Source organism: Pogona vitticeps, chromosome 1 (assembly GCF_051106095.1).
Source record: "Pogona vitticeps strain Pit_001003342236 chromosome 1, PviZW2.1, whole genome shotgun sequence".
NCBI classification, from domain to species: domain Eukaryota; kingdom Metazoa; phylum Chordata; class Lepidosauria; order Squamata; family Agamidae; genus Pogona; species Pogona vitticeps.
Window position 1 is genome coordinate 153,440,549 of NC_135783.1, and position 18,720 is coordinate 153,459,268.

The 18,720-nt window shown below is 40.1% G+C and overlaps 1 protein-coding gene across 1 annotated transcript in view; it reads left to right on the plus strand.

Annotated features, from left to right (window-relative positions):
* Positions 1-18,720, plus strand: part of SPTLC3 (serine palmitoyltransferase long chain base subunit 3) — a 114,067-nt gene that overhangs the window by 73,378 nt on the left and 21,969 nt on the right. The window contains exons 7-9 of the mRNA XM_073003330.2: positions 5,440-5,545; positions 7,567-7,786; positions 9,907-10,033. Coding sequence (XP_072859431.2) covers positions 5,440-5,545; positions 7,567-7,786; positions 9,907-10,033 — 453 coding nt within the window. The remainder of the gene's footprint in view (positions 1-5,439; positions 5,546-7,566; positions 7,787-9,906; positions 10,034-18,720) is intronic.

Below are 18,720 nucleotides of genomic sequence, written 5' to 3' on the forward strand. Positions count from 1 at the left end.
ATTCAGTATGTATCTGAATAAATTAGCATAATGTGCTTGGTATCACAAGATCTCAAAACTAAAATGTGCCTCATCAGCAAGTGGCAATTTCAGGGCTTGAAGGTAACCAGTTACAAAAGTAATTATTTGTAACTAGTAACTGTTGATCTGTAATTTGTAAATACTTACAGATACCTAATTGCTTGTAATTATGACCTCCCTGAATTATAGCTGCATTGCAATATGACAGTTAACAAGGGATAACTTCACTTTTTTTAAAGGTTTAATTGTTAGCTTTACTTTAATGGAGATGTGGCCTCACTTATGGGCAGAGGAGAAATACAGTACCACATGGTTCACATGCTGGCTTCTGATGTTGTCTCATATTTTTTTATGAGTTTTGAGGAAGTGATAAGATAAACAGGAGGAGAGTGAAATCCTGACTTTCTCATATCTTAAGAACCAATATGCAGCGTGCCCAACATTCTCAGGACTTGGCATGTGCATTATTTTCTGTTGGGACTCTAGCAACCACTAGGATAGCTGCCTTTTCCATTAGCAACCTAGGCCTGAGCTGGGCCTATCCTGGCCCATTAAGCCTCCCAGTTCAGCCTTTCTCTAGGTCAACACAATTTAGGCACTTGTCTAGAGAACAGAACAAACAGTGGAAAATTCTGGGATTTAGAGCCCAAACAGAAAGGAACGAGCCTGCTGACTTTGGGTAGGTCAGGAGAAGGTATACCTCACTGGTAAAGACTGATGCTGAGAAGAGTTGAAGGCAGCAGAAAAAGAAGACCCAGTATGAAATCAGTGGACTCAATAAAGGAAATGACAGCCTTGAGTTTAGAAGAGCTAAACAGGGTTGTTAATAATAAGTCATTTTGGAGGTCACTCATTCAAAGGCTTGCAAATGTCTGAGACAACTTGGCAGCACATAACAAGAACAAGTGCTATGCAATGTGTCAATGAAACCTTGAATGTACTTTTGAATTATTTACACATCTGGAATGTTTCTGGTTCTTTAATTAATGTGAGATTGTTGTAGTCCTACTGTTTAATGGCAAGAGAACATAAGAAACAGTCTATGTTTCTTCTGTTTTCTTGTCATCAAGGTATGTATGTATGCATGCATGCATTCATTCATTCATCAACGTATGTATGCATGCATTCATCCATTTATTTATTTGCTTGTTTGTTTGTTTGTTTGTTTATTTATTAGATTTATTCCCTGCCCATCTAGACACATGTCTACTCTGGGCGGCTAACAATTTAAAAAAGGTAGCAGTTCCATCTCACTAACCTACTAGTGCTGCAGATGAATTCCCAATTGTGATTTCTGTCACAACACAAACATTTGTGCCATGCATCTAAGTCATTAGCATGGATTTCATTTGAGCTCTATTTCACTCCTCTTGGAGTTAACACATTTCTGGTTTCGACTAATATTATTTGGATTTGCATAGTGCCATCTAGATCCTTGAGTAGCTCCAGTGCAAAGACAGAAAATGATGGATGAGATCCGTGCAAGAAAAGAGCCTTAATTTGAACTGACTAGTTTTCTCATTAAGGAAAGCAGGTTACTTTTCCCTTAACCACTGGTTTTATTCCTTGTTTTACCACCCTACAGTTTAGTCTTGCCACTAGAAACAATCAAGTAAATCTTTCTTTAATTTATTTTATTTATTTATTTATTTATTTATTTTATATCCCGCCTATCTGGTCGTGTGAGGACCACTCTAGGCGGCTAACAACATAAGATAATACAATAAAATACATATAACCATATTACTTAACAAAAAAGAAAGAAAGAAAAAATTATTAAACAAAATAGGAGAGCTATAGGGGAGGGAAAAATCGTCAGGAGTTATCTGTTGGGAAGGCCTGCCTAAACATCCATGTTTTTAATTGTTTCTTAAAAATACCCAGCGAGGGAGCCGCGCGAATCTCAGGGGGTAGGTTGTTCCAGAGACGAGGAGCCACCGCCGAGAAGGCCCGATTTCTAGTCTTTTCCTTCCGGGCCTCCCTCAGCGTTAGGCTCCTCAGTCTCACCTCCTGGCTCGCGCGAGTGACACGGGTAGATCTTGGTGGGAGGAGGCGTTCCGCCAAGTATCGAGGTCCTAAACCGTTTAGGGCTTTATACGCAAGCATCAACACTTTGAAGTCGATGCGGAAACGGATGGGCAGCCAATGCAATGCGGCCAGAGTGGGTGAAATATGTTGGTATCTTCTCACTCCACTGAGTAGATACCAAGAATCATTACTGTGATTACCGGTATCTCAATTGAACAGGTTTGGCCAGCAAATTGCCCAAGCTCACATTTAGTTGTGTTCATTATTATAAAACCATTGAAGCCAGAGTTCTACCTCTTTTTCCAAAGACTCTGGAGAAGGACCTTTTCAAATGTTCTGACTATCTGTAACTCATTGTAACTAAGAGGCAATTGCATACTGACGTTTGTATGTGCACATTGTTGTGTTCAGGGTTACAACAGTAAAAACAGATTGTGCACGTTTTTAACTTAACAAAACTCTGGGAAGATTTAGCCTGACTTTGACCAAAAGACTCCTATGGCCAAAAGGTAATCTTCCAGAAAACAAGCTCTCAGCTCAGGTCATGCCCTCTGCCAACTGGTGCTGCTGACAAAGAGAACGTCTAAAAGAATTAAGATGGTGTTGGAGTCAAGCCATTCTTGCCATAGGATCCATTTTTCTGTCTAAATCAATAGTGAGCAACATGTAACACCACCACCCCGTGCTCCTAGCCTGCCAAAAATTAGAAATTATTTTTCACAAAATATTGCTCAAAATGTCACCCTCCTCTAGGAGGCATGGTGACAAAGATAGAATGTTTTATGGGGCTTCTAGAAAACCAGGACCCTCACTTACCCCCCCCCCCCCCCCCGTTTTAAAAACTGTATTTTTGGCCTCTGATTGAACGGGAAGGGAGATCAGTTAAAAATACAATTTTTAAGTTGAATCAATTTTTTTTTTCAGTTAAGAACAACCCATTATACCAAACTATACAGTTTGCAGCCATCGTCAACAGGCAACTCGGTCCTTGTGACCACACCTTTTTTGGTCCCGTCCACCTGGGAATACATCCCTCAAGCCTTCAGACAGATTTGAAAAATGACCCTCAGCCCTGGTGAGATTGCCTTTCCAGGTTTAAAGGATCGTAAGGTACACATGCAAGCCCACTTACTTCCTCTTCAGAATAATTTCAGTTGAGTAGGAGCAACACCCATCACCACCAAAATCAAATAAAACATCTGCAAATTAATAAAATAAATAGAAACTAACAATAATCATGGACAAAACATCCAGGTCAAAGAATGCTAGACTCTAATGCAGCATTGCAGCTAAAAATCATTAGTAGTTCAATAAAACAAGAAGAATGGTGCAATTAAAAAAGAAAAGAAACAGTACATTAGTATGTTCACTAAAGCCTAGCTTTCCCAGAGAAAAAACATGAATGGCAACTCAACTTTTTCTAGAAGGAAGGGACCTCTGCAGAAAAGGCTCTCTACTAAAATTGCTGTTTAGAGTTCATTCACGCTAATCCTTCTGTTACTAAGGCAGTGCTTGTTATTAAGCTGTGGAAACCTGAAAACAAAGTTATATACTCCATTATTGTTCTCCTGTCAAGCAAGACTTCTTAATTGGTTTGTTTGTTAAGGATAAGCTCTCTCTCTCTCTCTCTCTCTTAATTAGTCCATGATGGACACAATTAGTGATTTTTAGTTGTTTTGAAAAAATTAAATTTGTTTTTAATTTTGATTTATATATTTATATATGTTTAATTTTCTTAATATAGTTTCTGTGATATTTTAAAGCTGTTGATTGTTGTATACCGGTAGTTTTAATTGTTGTTAGGTGCCATGGCTGTCCTTTGGGGAGAAAGGTGGCATATTAAAAAAAAGGAAAGAAAAAAATATTTATATAAGTCTATAGTGGTATTTCCAGATTTATCCTTTCTAGATAGCTGGCACAAATTCTGAAGCATTTCTGGCCTATGTGCATATGCACATACACATTTACGCTTCAAGGCGATGAATTATTCTTCAATAATTCCTTCTGTATTAAAATGTAGATCTTACTTCATTATTATCAAATTTGTACCCTAAGAATAATTATTATCAAGTTGGTTCTGACTTGTGGCAATGCTTGCCAAGGATTCGTAGGTATAATGTACTCAGAAATGGTTTCCCAGTCCCTTCTTCTGGTGTGCTCTGGAGCTGTGCAGCTTGCTGGCTCTTCTCCTGGGAGAAGCAGTGCAGAATCAAACTTCCAACCATTAGGTCAGTAGCCATGTACTCCATTCCACTGAACTGTCCAGCCAGCTCTTGTCTCCAACTTTCATCCACTGTCCATGGCTCTGAATATTCCGTTTCTCCTAGTAATCCTATAAGGTGGATTGAACTGAAACACATTGTGAACTTCATGACTGGGCAAAAATAAGAATCCCAATCTGTGAGGCTGAAGAGCAAAACACATCAGGTTACTAATAGTTAACACTGGATAGATTTTACCTTACATGAGATGCATTTTTTTCTTTACATGAGAGGTATCATGATAGAAGAAGCTTCTAGACTGCTACCAAGTTAACAGTTTGTCAAGTGACAGTGTTACTGTCATTTGATACAGAAGCTTTTATTTTATTTTATTTTATTTTATTTTATTTTATTTTATTTTATTTTATTGAACTTCTACTCCGCCCATCTAGACCAGTGGTTCTTAACCTTTGTTACTCGGATGCTTTTGAACTGCAACTCCCAGAAACCCCAGTCAGGACAGCTGGTGGTGAAGGCTTCTGGGAGTTGCAGTCCAAAATTCCTGAGTAACCCAAGGTTAAGAACCAGTGATCTAGACCAAAGGTCTACTCTTGGTGTTCTCTTATAAGTATCTTGCACTTAATGCAAAATTGGACAACTGGTTAAATCCAGCTAGTGGAGCTACATGTGCGCATGGCTGATGACATCATCATAAGCAATATTTTATCAGTGATTAAAAGATTCCAATTTCCCATCCCCAGGTTTTAAAGCTCCATAGTGACAGCTTTTGTCTTGGCAACGACTTTGGGAATCTCAGGACTTGGGAGGAGTGTCTTTAATGTCTGAAAATCGTTGCCACCAGTGTCTGTGACAGCGATTTTCAGGCATTGAAGACTCCTCTGCAGCCCAAGGCCCCCAAAATCTTCCTCAAGGTAAAAGGGAGATTTGAAATCTGTGGAGGGAGAAATCAGGAACTTCTAATTAGCAATGAAAGGGCATTGCTAATGACATAATCGGCCTTTCATGCACAGAGCTGCACCAACAAGATTTCAGCCAGTGGATTCTAATCCATGTTTCCAGGTAAGTCACCTTTGTTCTGTTTAATAAAGATAGGAGTAGAGGCTGGTGAGTGAGTGAGTGATTTTACTTAACTCTTTCATACATTTTTGTCTTGTGTTTTTAAAACTAGATATACAGAGCTTAGAAAAACTATTGAGGGACGCAGTAATACATGGACAGCCTCGAAATCGAAGAGCATGGAAAAAAATTCTTATTCTTGTTGAGGGCATTTACAGGTATGTACAAGGTATAATATCAGTTAACCATGCAAATGAAGGACGCTTTAGCTAAAATGTCTGATATTGAAGATCATCACAACTGTTTTCCAAGGGCTTATTAAACCTATTGATCTGACTTAAAAATCATACAGTTGTACAGAGATAAGACAAATATACCGTAATGGTTGTTTTAGTGGCTTGATACAGTGGCTTGAGCATGCCCAGCAGGCATGAATAGCAAACCACACCCATTGCCATATCACAAACTACTTTTGAAAGTTTACTTAGGACTTGGCTACTTGATTTGGCTGGACTGGGACAAATAGGGTCAAAAAGCCAATTTTGTTGTTGTTTAGTCATTAAGTCTATATATTTATTTGCTCCATCCTTCTCCTTGTGCAGAAAGATGGTTTTAAATTTTCCAAATGCATCATGTTATTGTTTAGTCATTAAGTCGTGTCCGACTCTTCGTGACCCCATGGACTGGAGCAAGCCAGGCCCTCCTGTCTTCCACTGCCTCCTGGAGTTGGGTCAAATTCATGTTGGTAGCTTCAATGACACTGTCCAACCATCTCGTCCTCTGCCATCCCCGTCTCCTCTTGCCTTCACATTTTCCCAACATCAGTGTCTTTTCCAGGGAGTCTTCTCTTCTCTTGAGATATTACTTCATACTGAGTGGTTAAACTTCTGCATAAACCACAAATGATATGGGGACATTGAAAACCAGCCATCAGATTGAAGCAGGAAGTTTCAATTTGCCAGCTTGCTTTCATTCATTTCTAGTGGTTGCGCATGCTACAAATGAACAAAAACAGAGCACTCCTACCTGGATTGAAGCTCCTGCCAAGGGCTAGAAAGGTGTGGATAGGAATGCTCTGGGGCTGGGCTAGTTTGTATCAGCAAAGGCACCACATGATCACCGGCTTTAGGAACTAACCAGCCTATCTGCAGTGTGGTGTAGCAAACAAGAGTGTCTGACTAGGACTCAGAAGGCCTGGGTTCAAAACCATGCTACGCCATGGAAACTCACTGGGGGAGTGAAACTGGTAAAACAATTCCTTAAATATATTACCTTAGGGTCGTCATAAGTCTGTTCCAACTTGTCACAACAACAATACACTTAAAGTGAAAGAATTTTTTTTCAAACAGCAAAGGTCAAAGTTTTCCATTCAGTGGCCCAAAGATCTCTTTGTCAAATACTTTTTTAATGTAAGGGTGAACAAACTTACCGTTGTTTAGGACAGTCATGTAATAAATATTTTTGCTTCCTAATAGACTGACATAGAACCATTTTGTCACACATGTTTCTCTGTGGTCCATGCCTCAGGCATGCATTCTGTCTTGCCAAAATGTTGCATATACCAGCACCTACATCTTGTTTTGATCTTGCATATTACCCTCTTCCTACCAAATCATCATAATAAACTAGGAATACCTCAGCTGAAACGGGCCACACCATGCCAACAGCCAGAGCAGAGCTAGAATACTGCAAAGAACATAATGTCTGTTTTATTGGAACGTCCCTCACAAGTTTTTCATGCCTCTGGTTTGATATGCATAGGCTGAACCACAAGAGGAGACAATTTGACCCTCCCTTGTCAGTGTCACAGAATGATTTGTCTCAGCTTAGGCACATTGGGGGGAAGGCATTTTCATTGTGCATTTTTCTTTTCCTGAACATGGCTGACAGGTAGATCTGATTTGAAAGAGGAGGGATCCTGTGATATTTGTTCAAAATTGAAAAACAAGATTGGGTGGTACTTTAATTAGACCACTAAAATCTCAGAAATAGGCTAGATTTAAAAACCTGAGGGACTCTGCCCAATTAGGCATTGCAAAGCTGGGGATGGGGGAGGAAGTACTCAAAATCATCTTAGACAGATGCTGAGGCCAGGTTGTCTTGTTTAAAGTAAGATATGAATGTGCTTCAGTTTTCCCCTGTGGTCTGAGTTGCTTTCAAGCGGTGCTAATTTTGAGAGAATTAATGGACATCAGTTACATTCATTAGTGTTGTCAGCAATTTTCTTTGTTTCCCTTAGCATGGAAGGCTCCATTGTACGCTTGCCAGAGATAGTTGCGTTGAAGAGAAAATACAAAGCCTACCTCTATTTGGATGAAGCCCACAGCATAGGTGCTGTTGGCCCAACGGGCCGGGGAGTTGTGGAATACTTTGGAATGGACCCCAGTGACATTGATGTATTGATGGGCACATTCACCAAAAGCTTTGGAGCAGTCGGAGGATACATTGCTGGGAGAAAGGTAATTGTAGCACTTACTCGCTTTTGCAGATGTGGAGGAACTCTGATTATTGATATCTTAAATTAAACAACACCTTAGTTTAGTAAAGAAACCAGAAGATAGCTCTCTTCTATTCTGGGTTCCTTTTTCACCCTTGGGTGATAGTTTGTCATAAATCTGAAGAGTTTCATGTAGTTCAGCGTGAATAGTGTACTATGTAGCACTGAATATATTGTTTACATGTTGTGCCTTTCAGATCTCTCTCTGCTATCTAGGAAGTTTTATGCTTTTCACACATTACTGATAAATATGGATACAACAGTTAAGAAGATGTTGTTCCAGATCAGCCATGATACCAGTGATTTTGTCATAGGTTTCCCCGATAGCAGTACTCAGACAGCTAGGTCAACTTTGCATGCCGCTGGTTCACATGCGGTTCACACATGGCGTGGCCTTTCTGATAATATCCTTGACTGTGATGATGTAAGGGAAGGTCACAAAAGTGAATGCATGCTCATAACCCAGTTTTTAAATGCTTCGAGTTTTTCATTGTTTTAATCTTATGAAAGCTTTAGTGATAGCTGTTTGCTAGGAGCATATATTGTGCCCTCAAAAGTCCTATGTTTGCAAAGAAAAATGCTGTCTGATTTTAGAGTCATGTTAAAATCATGTGCAACTGCATGTAGCTTGTTTGTAGGGTGGATCATGCCAAAGCCATTGTGCCATCAATGAAAACCTTGTTTAAACGAGACAGTATTCTCAGCATTATGACCCTTCAGTTCATGTATTGCTCATAAAAAAATTAAGTCTAACTGGGAACATCATTTGTGTTTGCACAAATTGTCAAAGAAGAGACTATATATCTTACATTTGAAGCCTCTTGAGTTTGCATCCATGCATACTTTGCATCACACTACAAGCAGGATTTGGCATTATATTCATGAGCTTTTACGTGTGGAACACAGCTAGAGCTGACCTGTACTCTTGATGATAAAAGTCCAGTTTTGCCAGTATTATATATTTCTTGAAAGAACTGAGAATTTCATGACATTCCAATTCCCCACATGGTCAACTTACTAACAACCAGAAACACATCATTTCATCTCTGTTTCACCACTCACCAAAATGACAGCATTAGAACTTTTTTTGGCCTCAATATGCTACATTGACTTGGACAATAGTAGCAAAAAATAAAAATAAAAAACAATGGCACATAGCAAGTGGTTGAAACTCAGAGATACGATTTATAGCTTTTCAGATCTAATTCTATGTAAATTCTGCAACAGAGTGTGACTCTGGCAAGTTACATCAAGTGGGCGAGAGTTAAATAAGGGATCAATACTACTCTAGGCCCTATTAATCACTATTGAGAACATTTGAAAACTTGAAATTTGAAATGATACCTTCAGTTTTTACATAGATAATGAACTACATGCTATATTTGTACAGTAATTAAAAGATGTAGATTACTCTGGTTTTGTTGATTATACATATTTAAATTTATAGCTGTTGTAGATCTTGGTACTCCATGGTGAATAACTATTTTTTGAATAAGAAAGTCCATGCTCCTTTAAAAGGCTCACAGTAGAATAGAAACTGAGTGGATGGGATGTTCATTGTATGTCCAGTGATAGATGAAAAGTTCACCCATATAAGGGCAATTTAGTTCTTCTCTGTGTGCCGTGGCTGAAATCATCACCATCCTTCACCATCCTTCATTGCCTTTCTGTTCTCACCTTTCTTCACAGAACAGTTTGGAGGCACAATTGTTGTTTTCATGCAGTAATTTTTCTCTGCAGGGACCTTTTTAGCAATTGCTATTGGATTGTTGCCCCAAAAATCTCTGACCTATCAAAAGCAAGGTTTCACTGTACATTGTGAATAAAGTAATTCATTCACTTCAGTCCCACGAGAGCATACACCAAATCAAACTTGATACCCCCTAAGCCACAAAATTTGTTTGTTGCTATGTAGCAGCAAACTGACACGGCAACACCCTAGAAATTTTAAACAACTTATAATTTTGTACACAGCAAGTATTGAGTTAAATTGGTGAAATCTGTTAACTTGCAAATTTCTCTTCCAGTAGAAAGAATGGGGGTTCAACGTCTGAACTAAAATATTGTTCTCTTTGATTTAAGGAACTAGTGGACTATTTACGAGTTCACTCCCATAGCTCCACGTACGCCACATCTATGTGTCCTCCTGTAGCAGAACAAATAATAAGAGCAATGAAATCCCTAATGGGACTAGATGGAGCCAAACAAGGTAGGATATAATGAACTGAAGATGGAATGGGAGGTGATATGACAACAGCTTTTGAAAATTCTACAGTAATCATTGTATAAAGCATGTCATCTTAAGAAATTTGGTTTTGTGAATGAAGCTGATCATTGTGGCCCACTTATGAGCAAAATACATCTCCTCCTGCTCTTTAGGTGAGCATACCCCTCCTCTTGCCCTGGCATGTGTGCCACCAGCAGCTTAACTGAGTGTGGGCAGGTGATGCAGGGCCCATTGAGTGCTGCAGGTGCCATTGAGCTGGTGGGCCTGAGATGGTCTCTCTTCCTCAGCCCCTAGCCACCTCCTGGCTGGCTCTTGCCAAGGGGCATTGTCGTGTTCCCAAGTCAACTGCCCAGAAGTGCAGAGGATGATGTGCTCTATCTCCTCTGCTGCAGACCACCATGTCTCTTCTTCCTTGGCTGAACTCTTACCAGTTGTCTCGGGCTCTAAAGGAGGACTCCGAGCCTTGGTCCCACTCTCTTATAACCCTTTAGACTTCCTGACCATCTGGCTCTCTGGAGAAGCCTGGACTTCTCTGTTCCCAGCCTTCCTGAGAGTCTTACGTGTCTGCTCCACCCTGTTTCTCAGGGGTGTGTGGGGCAAGGACTGATGACTCTCAAGGGGTGCTGGTACTGACCTCCTCATATGTCTGTTCATTTTTTCGTTTTCTTCTTTTTTCTTCCTTCTTAATTTCTTTTCACCTCATGTCTCTTACTTCATAGAAGAATTTTACAGAGTTCATAATGTCTCATGTTCTATATCAGTGTTGCCAAATTCCAGATTCTAGGATATTCTTTGCACTCTTTGTGGACTCTTAATTGTCATTGAGTTTTATATTAAGGCTGAAAACATGCATGTGCTCAGAAGTAAAGTACATAGGTGTATTGTACTGGCACATGCCTTGCTCAAACCACTATGCTACACCCCCCCCCAATTCTATTGACACCGTTGGAATACTTTGGACAGTTATATGTTACTTTATAGTGAAGCTCACAAGAATATGCAAAAGTCTGTAGTCAGAAATGCTAAATGATGAAAATTTTGAAATAATGATTTTAATCCCCTTAATGTGAAAATGAAAACATATTTTAGTATTTTTCTTAACTTGGATTACAAAGGACAGCTTGAATATTTTGATATATTTGATGCTACATTTTTAGCTGTTTGCATGAAGTGGCAACCACATGGATTGGGTCAACTTTTTCGCAATCTTCAGATTTACCAGAAAGTAGGATTTTCACTGTCCATTGCAGCAATTAGTAGAACCTCTTATAAGTGAGAAAGGAGGTACCCAATAGTTCATAACAGTTCCCAGCAGCCAGTAGAAACTAGCATAATGTGAAGCAGGTATAAATGTGCTGTATAAAAGAACATGGACCATGAGGTTAGCCCAGAAGAGTTATGTTTACAGATGCACTGTTGTACTCCAGTACAGTATTGCTGGAGTATGTAGAACTATTAATAAACTTTCTAAAGTAGACCCAAAGAATATATGCTTAATCCAAATATAAACATAACTTGTAACAGATATGGTAAAATAAATTTATGGAACATACTCGCCAATGGGGGGCAATATTGTACTGTGCTTTTCAAGACCATAGTAGACTTTGTCAGCGTCTTAAAACTTTGTATATTAATCCATCGAAACTTGGGCAGACTAGCTGTATGTATGTATTTGCAGACATAGCAGAGAAGGAGAACATGTGTGCAGTTATTGCTCAATCTCATACCAATCCTAAACATTAAAGGAGCATAACAGACTAGCTACACTGACTGTAGGTCCACACTGTTCCATGAATGATAGCACATACGTTCTACGTCCGCAATCAATTGATTGTCAAAAATTTGAGATACTGTACTATGGAATGCTGTTTAGACTTGCTTATTAAAGGCACCTTGAATTGATGGTTGTAAACTGCCTTATCAATTAGTTATGCAGTGTAATTCAATTAATTATGCACTGTCAAGTTGATTCTGGCTTATGATTACCCTTTCCAAGGCTTCCTAAGTACAGAGTACTCAGGAGAGATTTACCATTCCTTCCTTCTAAGGACACACCAGTTCCAAACGGTATACAAAACCAGTTTGCACAAGGCGACACAGGCTGGCTCTTCTTCTGTGAGGCACAGTGGGGAATCAAACTTGTGCCCCTAGTTTAGATGGTGTTATGTACTGAGCTACTGTGTAGCACAGTGGGAAAACCTAGCTGTTAGTGAGCAGGTAGACCTACATCTGAGTTCTACACCATCAGATTGCAGATCAGGGATAACATAGGGAGATACTCTCTCATGGAGAAGGGAGGAATTATCATAGACAGGTAGTTCTTTAAAATTTGTTGAGGAAAAGCCTAGCTTAGAGCATTATCCAGTTCCTTCCAAGGTTGGTTAGAACCAAAATTCTTCTGTAAAGAAAAGAGAGGTCATTTGGATTTTTCAAAACCCATAATACTATAAGTTCACATGAGCAGTTAATGTAGAAAGTGTGGTTTTCTCAGTTAGCATGCCTACTCTTGAACCTGCAGTGTTTACAAATTGTTGGACTCCAGTTCCCATCAGCCTTGACACCCTTGGCCAAAAGTGAGGGATGACAGCACTAGTAGTTCATCAATATCTGGATACCCTGCACTTAAGTTTAGGGTCTAAATTAGAGATACTAATACCCCTGCATAGGTGGCAATAACAAGGGTCCACTCACAATTCCCCTGCTGCTGTGAGCTCCGGGATCCTTCCTATCACTCCGGAGCTTGTGATCTGTGAGCCACTCTTCGACCTAGCAGAGAGGCTTCTCATCCCACCTCCTCCCAGGACTGGCGAGCCGATCGCAACCTCCAGAGTGATAGGAAGGCTCCCGGAGCTCTCAGCAGCGGTGGAATTGTGAGTGGACCATCCGGCCTCATCAGGCTGTACCCTTGTTATCGCCACCTGTGCGGGGGTTTTCGTATTCGAATACAAATACCTACCCCCATCTCTAGTCTAAATTTTAAGTCATGAATCCAGTTGGTAGTCCCAACTATCCTGTTTCCCTGAAAATAAGACCTAACCTTTTCAGGATGTTTGTAATATAAGCCCTGCCCCAAAAATAAGCCCAGTTAAGTGAAACCCCGCTCTCCACCATTGTGTAGAAACCAGAAAAGGTGACATGACTGTATTTGAATAAATGTAGATTGTTGTATATGAAAAAAATAAAACATCAACTGTAAATAAGCCCTACTGCATTTTTGGAGCAAAAATTAATATAAGTCCCTGTCTTATTTTCGGGGAAACATAATAGTATAAGTTGATAGAATAAGTGGGTTTTACATACGTGTTGACACCTGTGATGAAATTGAGAACTTGCAGTACATAAAATATGGAATACACCTCCTTTATTCTTCTATGTGTCTGTGAGGACCTGGGAAGTGGACCTCAAAGGCAGAGGTCAGTGTGGAAATGTACAATTCACACCTTCAACTTTTCTTCTGCTGTTGAACACTTCAAAGTAAGGACTGAGCAAGAAGAAGATGCTTCCATGCTTATCTTTATCAGGAAACATATCAGAGCCACTCTATAAGGACTCCTAATGCCTTATCTGTAACCCTTGACTTGAAAGGAGTGAGATTGCTTCCTTCCCAGAGAGTTATGCAGATTTGATGAGGGGGTGGCAGCGGGTCAGGCCCTTGCCTTTTCGTCCTGCCAGAACATGAAAGGACTTAAAATGATGTTATCAATAGGTGTGTAATGGCCCATTTACTGGTATATAAGGGATATGGGGAAATTAGTTAGTTAGCCTAGCATGTCTCTGAGGAAAACAAGGTTTTGCTCTCTGGCTGTTCAGTAATACACCAAAGGGACTCAGCCTGAATTGCAAGGAGAATCTGGGTCTGTTTCCTATGAAACTGTGTTGGGAGGATGCACTCTGTGCATGTCCCAGAAATATCCTCTATTCTGCTCAAGTATGAGTATAGATAAAGTAGATTAGGTTTTGTTATTTCGTGATGTGTTTTCTTCCTGAGTATTTGTAAGTCTCACTCCACATTTGCTCCAGTATCTTGAAAAACGTGCTTGTATTTGTTTAGAACGTTTACCCTTTTGGGGTTGTTTTTTTTTTTAATTGTTTTTCTTCCTTCCTTTGTAATAAACTACAGAAATCATTTAAAGCAGCTGGATTTTTGACTAAGATCAATGGTACTAAAACCAGTCGTTGCCTTAACCAGCTACTGGGACTTTTTGCAAGTGTTTGTGTGTGGGAATGGTGACAACTGCCTTGCAAGGTTGGTGTGCTAGTGCCTAGCTTTGGAGCACCTCTTAAGTTTCGGAGACTGGGGTGTTGGGAGGGATACTGTTCCACTCAGACTTCAAAATCTTCACTAGATCTGGTTCGCACCTAAGTCATTTAGGGCTTCACAGGTCAAAATCAGCACTTCGAATTGGACCAGCCAAACAATAGTTAACAAAGCTATCATAACAGTGAGTTTCAGTAAGCAGTTTAGCTGCAGCACATTGGACCTTCTGACATTTCTGAACACTTTCCACAGGCAATCCCACTTAGAGCATATTACATTGGTCCATGCAGGATGTGGCTAAGGTATGCATCTTCATATCCAGATCAGACACCTTCAAGAATGGGCACAGCTGGCACACAGATCTTAAAGGTGCAAATACACTTCCAATAACTGCCAAGACGTAGACTTTCAGTTCACCCTAAACCCAGGAATACACCGAAACACTAAACCCGAGCTTTTAGCGGGAGCGTAGCCCTATGTAGCAGGATTCTGATTTTGATGCCTTCCAAAGAAATGTCATGTGCATGTTCGTGCTTTCCATAATTGAGAACTTATGACATTAAAACATTGCTCTGATTATAAGCAATAGGTGAAAACTGGTGCAGCTTGCTGTTTAAATGCTTCTGAATGGGAAAAGGGCAAGATGTTGAACTGAGAAAGTAACTGGAATATGCAATTTGTGTGTTTATTAGGGTTCTTTATATCACCAGTGCTATTTGGTCATTTAAAGCAAGTGAATTTATTTGAAAACCCTTCCAAAGTAGCGTATGCTATACTATAAAACAACAAATAAAGCATGAAAAGTATGTAGTTAGAAAACAAAGAGGCATGAAAATTCATCAGCCAGCAAACCACCAAAAAGCACAACAATAAACATTTAAGAAACCAGTTTAAATTAGACATTTGATGTTGAATTCCTGACATTTTAATTCTCGTGTAGAGACCATGAAAGAGACAAACAGGGCATAACTTTTAAATAGAAATAAAAGCATATTAATTTTATTTACACACCATGGGACCATTTAAAAAAGTTAATACACAATATACAACAGAGTTAATAGAAAATAACAAAAATGCAGTGGTTTTAATAGTTGTTTGGTTAGGGTTTACCATTATTATTATTTTTAAATGTAGTATTCAGCCAAACTTTCTGGGTATGAATGAAGCAAACGAAAAATAAAATGAGCTCTTTCAGCTTTGTAAAACCTACCATATTGAAGATGAGTTACTGATTTAGTTAACCCCAGTTCCTCATGGGCAGTCTCTTGAATGCCATCTGTAGCTGTTAAAGGAATTCATTCTGGCCATGAAAAAAAACCTCTTTGAAGAAACATTTAGTATCCTCAAGTACCTTGCAAGCCATAGATTAGGGTTTAAACTGAAAGTACTCCTTCAAGTATTATGAGTCCAAACATCAATATATTGATATATCTGTTACAAATAGTCGTCGTCTAGTCGTTTAGTCCTGTCTGACTCTTCGTGACCCCATGGACCAGAGCACGCCAGGCCCTCCTATCTTCCACTGCCTCCCGTAGTTGTGTCAAATTCATCTTGGTTGCTTCGATGACACTGTCCAGCCATCTCATCCTCTGTCGTCCCCCCTCCTCTTGCCGTCACACTTTCCCAAAATCAAGGTCTTTTCCAAGGAGTCTTCTCTTCTCATGAGATGGCCAAAGTACTGGAGCCTCAGCTTCAGGATCTGTCCTTCCAGTGAGCACTCTGGTTTGATTTCCTTCAGAACGGATAGGTTTGTTCTCCTTGCAGTCCAGAGGACTCTCAAGAGCCTCCTCCAGCACCACAATTCAAACGCATCAATTCTTCGGCGATCTGCTTTCTTTATGGTCCAGCTCTCACTTCCATACATCACTACAGGAAAACCATAGCTTTGACTATTTGACTATTGTTGGAAAGGTGATGTCTTTGCTTTTTAAGATGCTTTCAAGGTTTGTCATCACTTTGCGCCCAAGAAGCAGGTGTCTTAATTTCATGGCTGCTGTCTCCATCTGCAGTGATCATAGAGCCCAAGAGAGTAAAATCTGTCACTGCCTCCATATCTTCCCCTTCTATTTCCCAGGAGGTGATGGGACCAGTGGCCATGATCTTAGTTTTTTTGATGTTGAGCTTTAGACCGTTTTTTGCGCTCTCCTCTTTCACCCTCATTACAAAGTTCTTTAATTCCTCCTCACTTTCTGACATCAGAGAGAACCCTACAATTCCTTAAGGATTGGGGTAATGTGGTTCTATTGAGATGAACCTGTCAGAATGCTAGCTGCTAAATTCTTCAGCAACGGCAACTTCCAAACTTTTTTTGAATAACATCCCCATGTCTAAACACATAATGGTAATACAATCAGAATGGTGAAAGGAGTTCCAAAACATTGAAGCCCCCTTGGTCTCTGCTGAGGATCAAAGTTGCATCAAAGAAAAACTTCCATGCCAGTGTTTGAAATTTTATGTTTATAGAGTATTAAGATGATTTATTGGGAGGGGTATAGGAAAGCAATGCTCTTTTAAATTGAAACTGTTTCTAAAAGTGCGGTATAGACTTTGTTGTTTTTAAAACAAAATACTGATTTTCAGTAGAGCCTAAGAACAAGGTCATCACATGATAAAACAGTACTGCTTTGAAGTATGCCATGTCTGTTTAGAATGTGGAAGTATGCAAAGTAAATAGTAAATAGTAAATGAAAAAAATGCATGAATGAAGTGCTATCTTTTGGAAAAAGTAAATATATGAAGTTCTATATAGGCTTTGTTCATTCAGAAAAATCTAGGTGAGCAATACTTGTCAGTGAGTTCTAATACTAGCAAGAATAGTTATAACAGGTACCTGATAAAATCTTAAGTTTCAAATTCAGGAAGTTGAATAAGAGGAATGTCCATAAGAATTTGCATTGCTGTTGCACACCTGTAAATTCCTGAAAGACCTGAATAGCAAACAGGTTTATTTATTACGTTTGGTGAAGGACCAAAAAGAAGTGTAAATATGCAAGAACAGCTGGCTAGTTAAACTGCAAAAATAATGCCTGGCAAGCATCACTATATCATAATATATCTTGACTTCAGCAAAGCCTTTGACAGAGTGCACCATGATATTCTGATCAGCAAGCTTATTAGGAGTGAGTTGGATAGAAGAACTGTCAGGTGGATGCACAGTTACAAAATTATGCTCAGTGTCTCCTTCTACTGGGAGGATGTAAGTGATACCACAAGACTCAGTTCTGGACCCAGTGTTCTTCAACGTTTTTATTAATGACTTGGATGAGAGAGTACCAAGAATGCTTATCATATTTGTGGATGACACAGAATTGGGTGGAATAGCTAATGCCTTGTAAGACCAGAACAAAATTCAAAAATATCTTGATAGGTTTGGGCACTGGGCTGAAAAGAACAGAATGAAATTCAACAGGGAGAAGTACTGTAAATGTTGTACACCTGGGTGAGGGGAACCAAATGCACAGTTACAGGATGAGGGATACTTGGCTCAATAATACTATGAGTGAGAAGGATCTTGGCATTGTTGTAGATCACAAACTGAATATGAGTCTACAGTGTGATGTGGCTGCAAAAAAGGCGAATGCTGTTGTAGGATGCGTTAACAGAAGTATAGTCTCCAAATCTCGTGAGATACTGTTCCCCCTCTATTCTGCAATGGTGAGGCCTCATCTCGAATACCGTGTCCAGTTCTGGATACCGCGCTTTAAGAAGGATGCCAACAAACTGGAGCAAGTCCAGAGGAGAGCAACAAGGATGATCAGGGGACTGGAAACCAGGCCGTATAAGGAAAGACTGAAAGAACTGGGCATGTTTAGTCTTGAGAAAAGAAGACTGAGGGGAGATGTGATAGGACGTTTCAAATACTTGAAAGGCTGTCATACAGAGGATGGGCAAGATCTGATCTAGATCATCCTAGAGTGCAGGACACATAATAATGGGCCCAAGTTACAGGAAGCCAATATTAAGCTGAATATCAGGAAAAACGTCTGAACTGTTAGAATATTATGGCAAAGGAATCAGTTACTTCAGGAGGTGGTGAGCGCTCCAATGCTATAGGCCAGTGATCCCCAACCTTTTCCCAACCACAGACCAGTTGGTGGGGTGTGGCACGCTCACGGGGTGTGTGGCACAATCGCAGGGGCATGGCACACTTGTGCACATACGGGGGCATGCATGTCACATTTGTGCACATGCAGGGGGCATGTCGTGCTCACGGGGGTGTAGCACGCTCACAGAGGGTATGGCGCGCTTCTGCGCATGTGTGCGGCAGGGAGCGGGGCACCTTCACAGGGGAGCAGGAGATCTGCATCCACAGCCCGATCCTGCCTAGGCCGCGGACCGGGGGTTGGGGACCCCTGCTATAGACATTCAAAAGAAAATAGGTCAACCATCTATCAGATCTGCTTTGATTTGG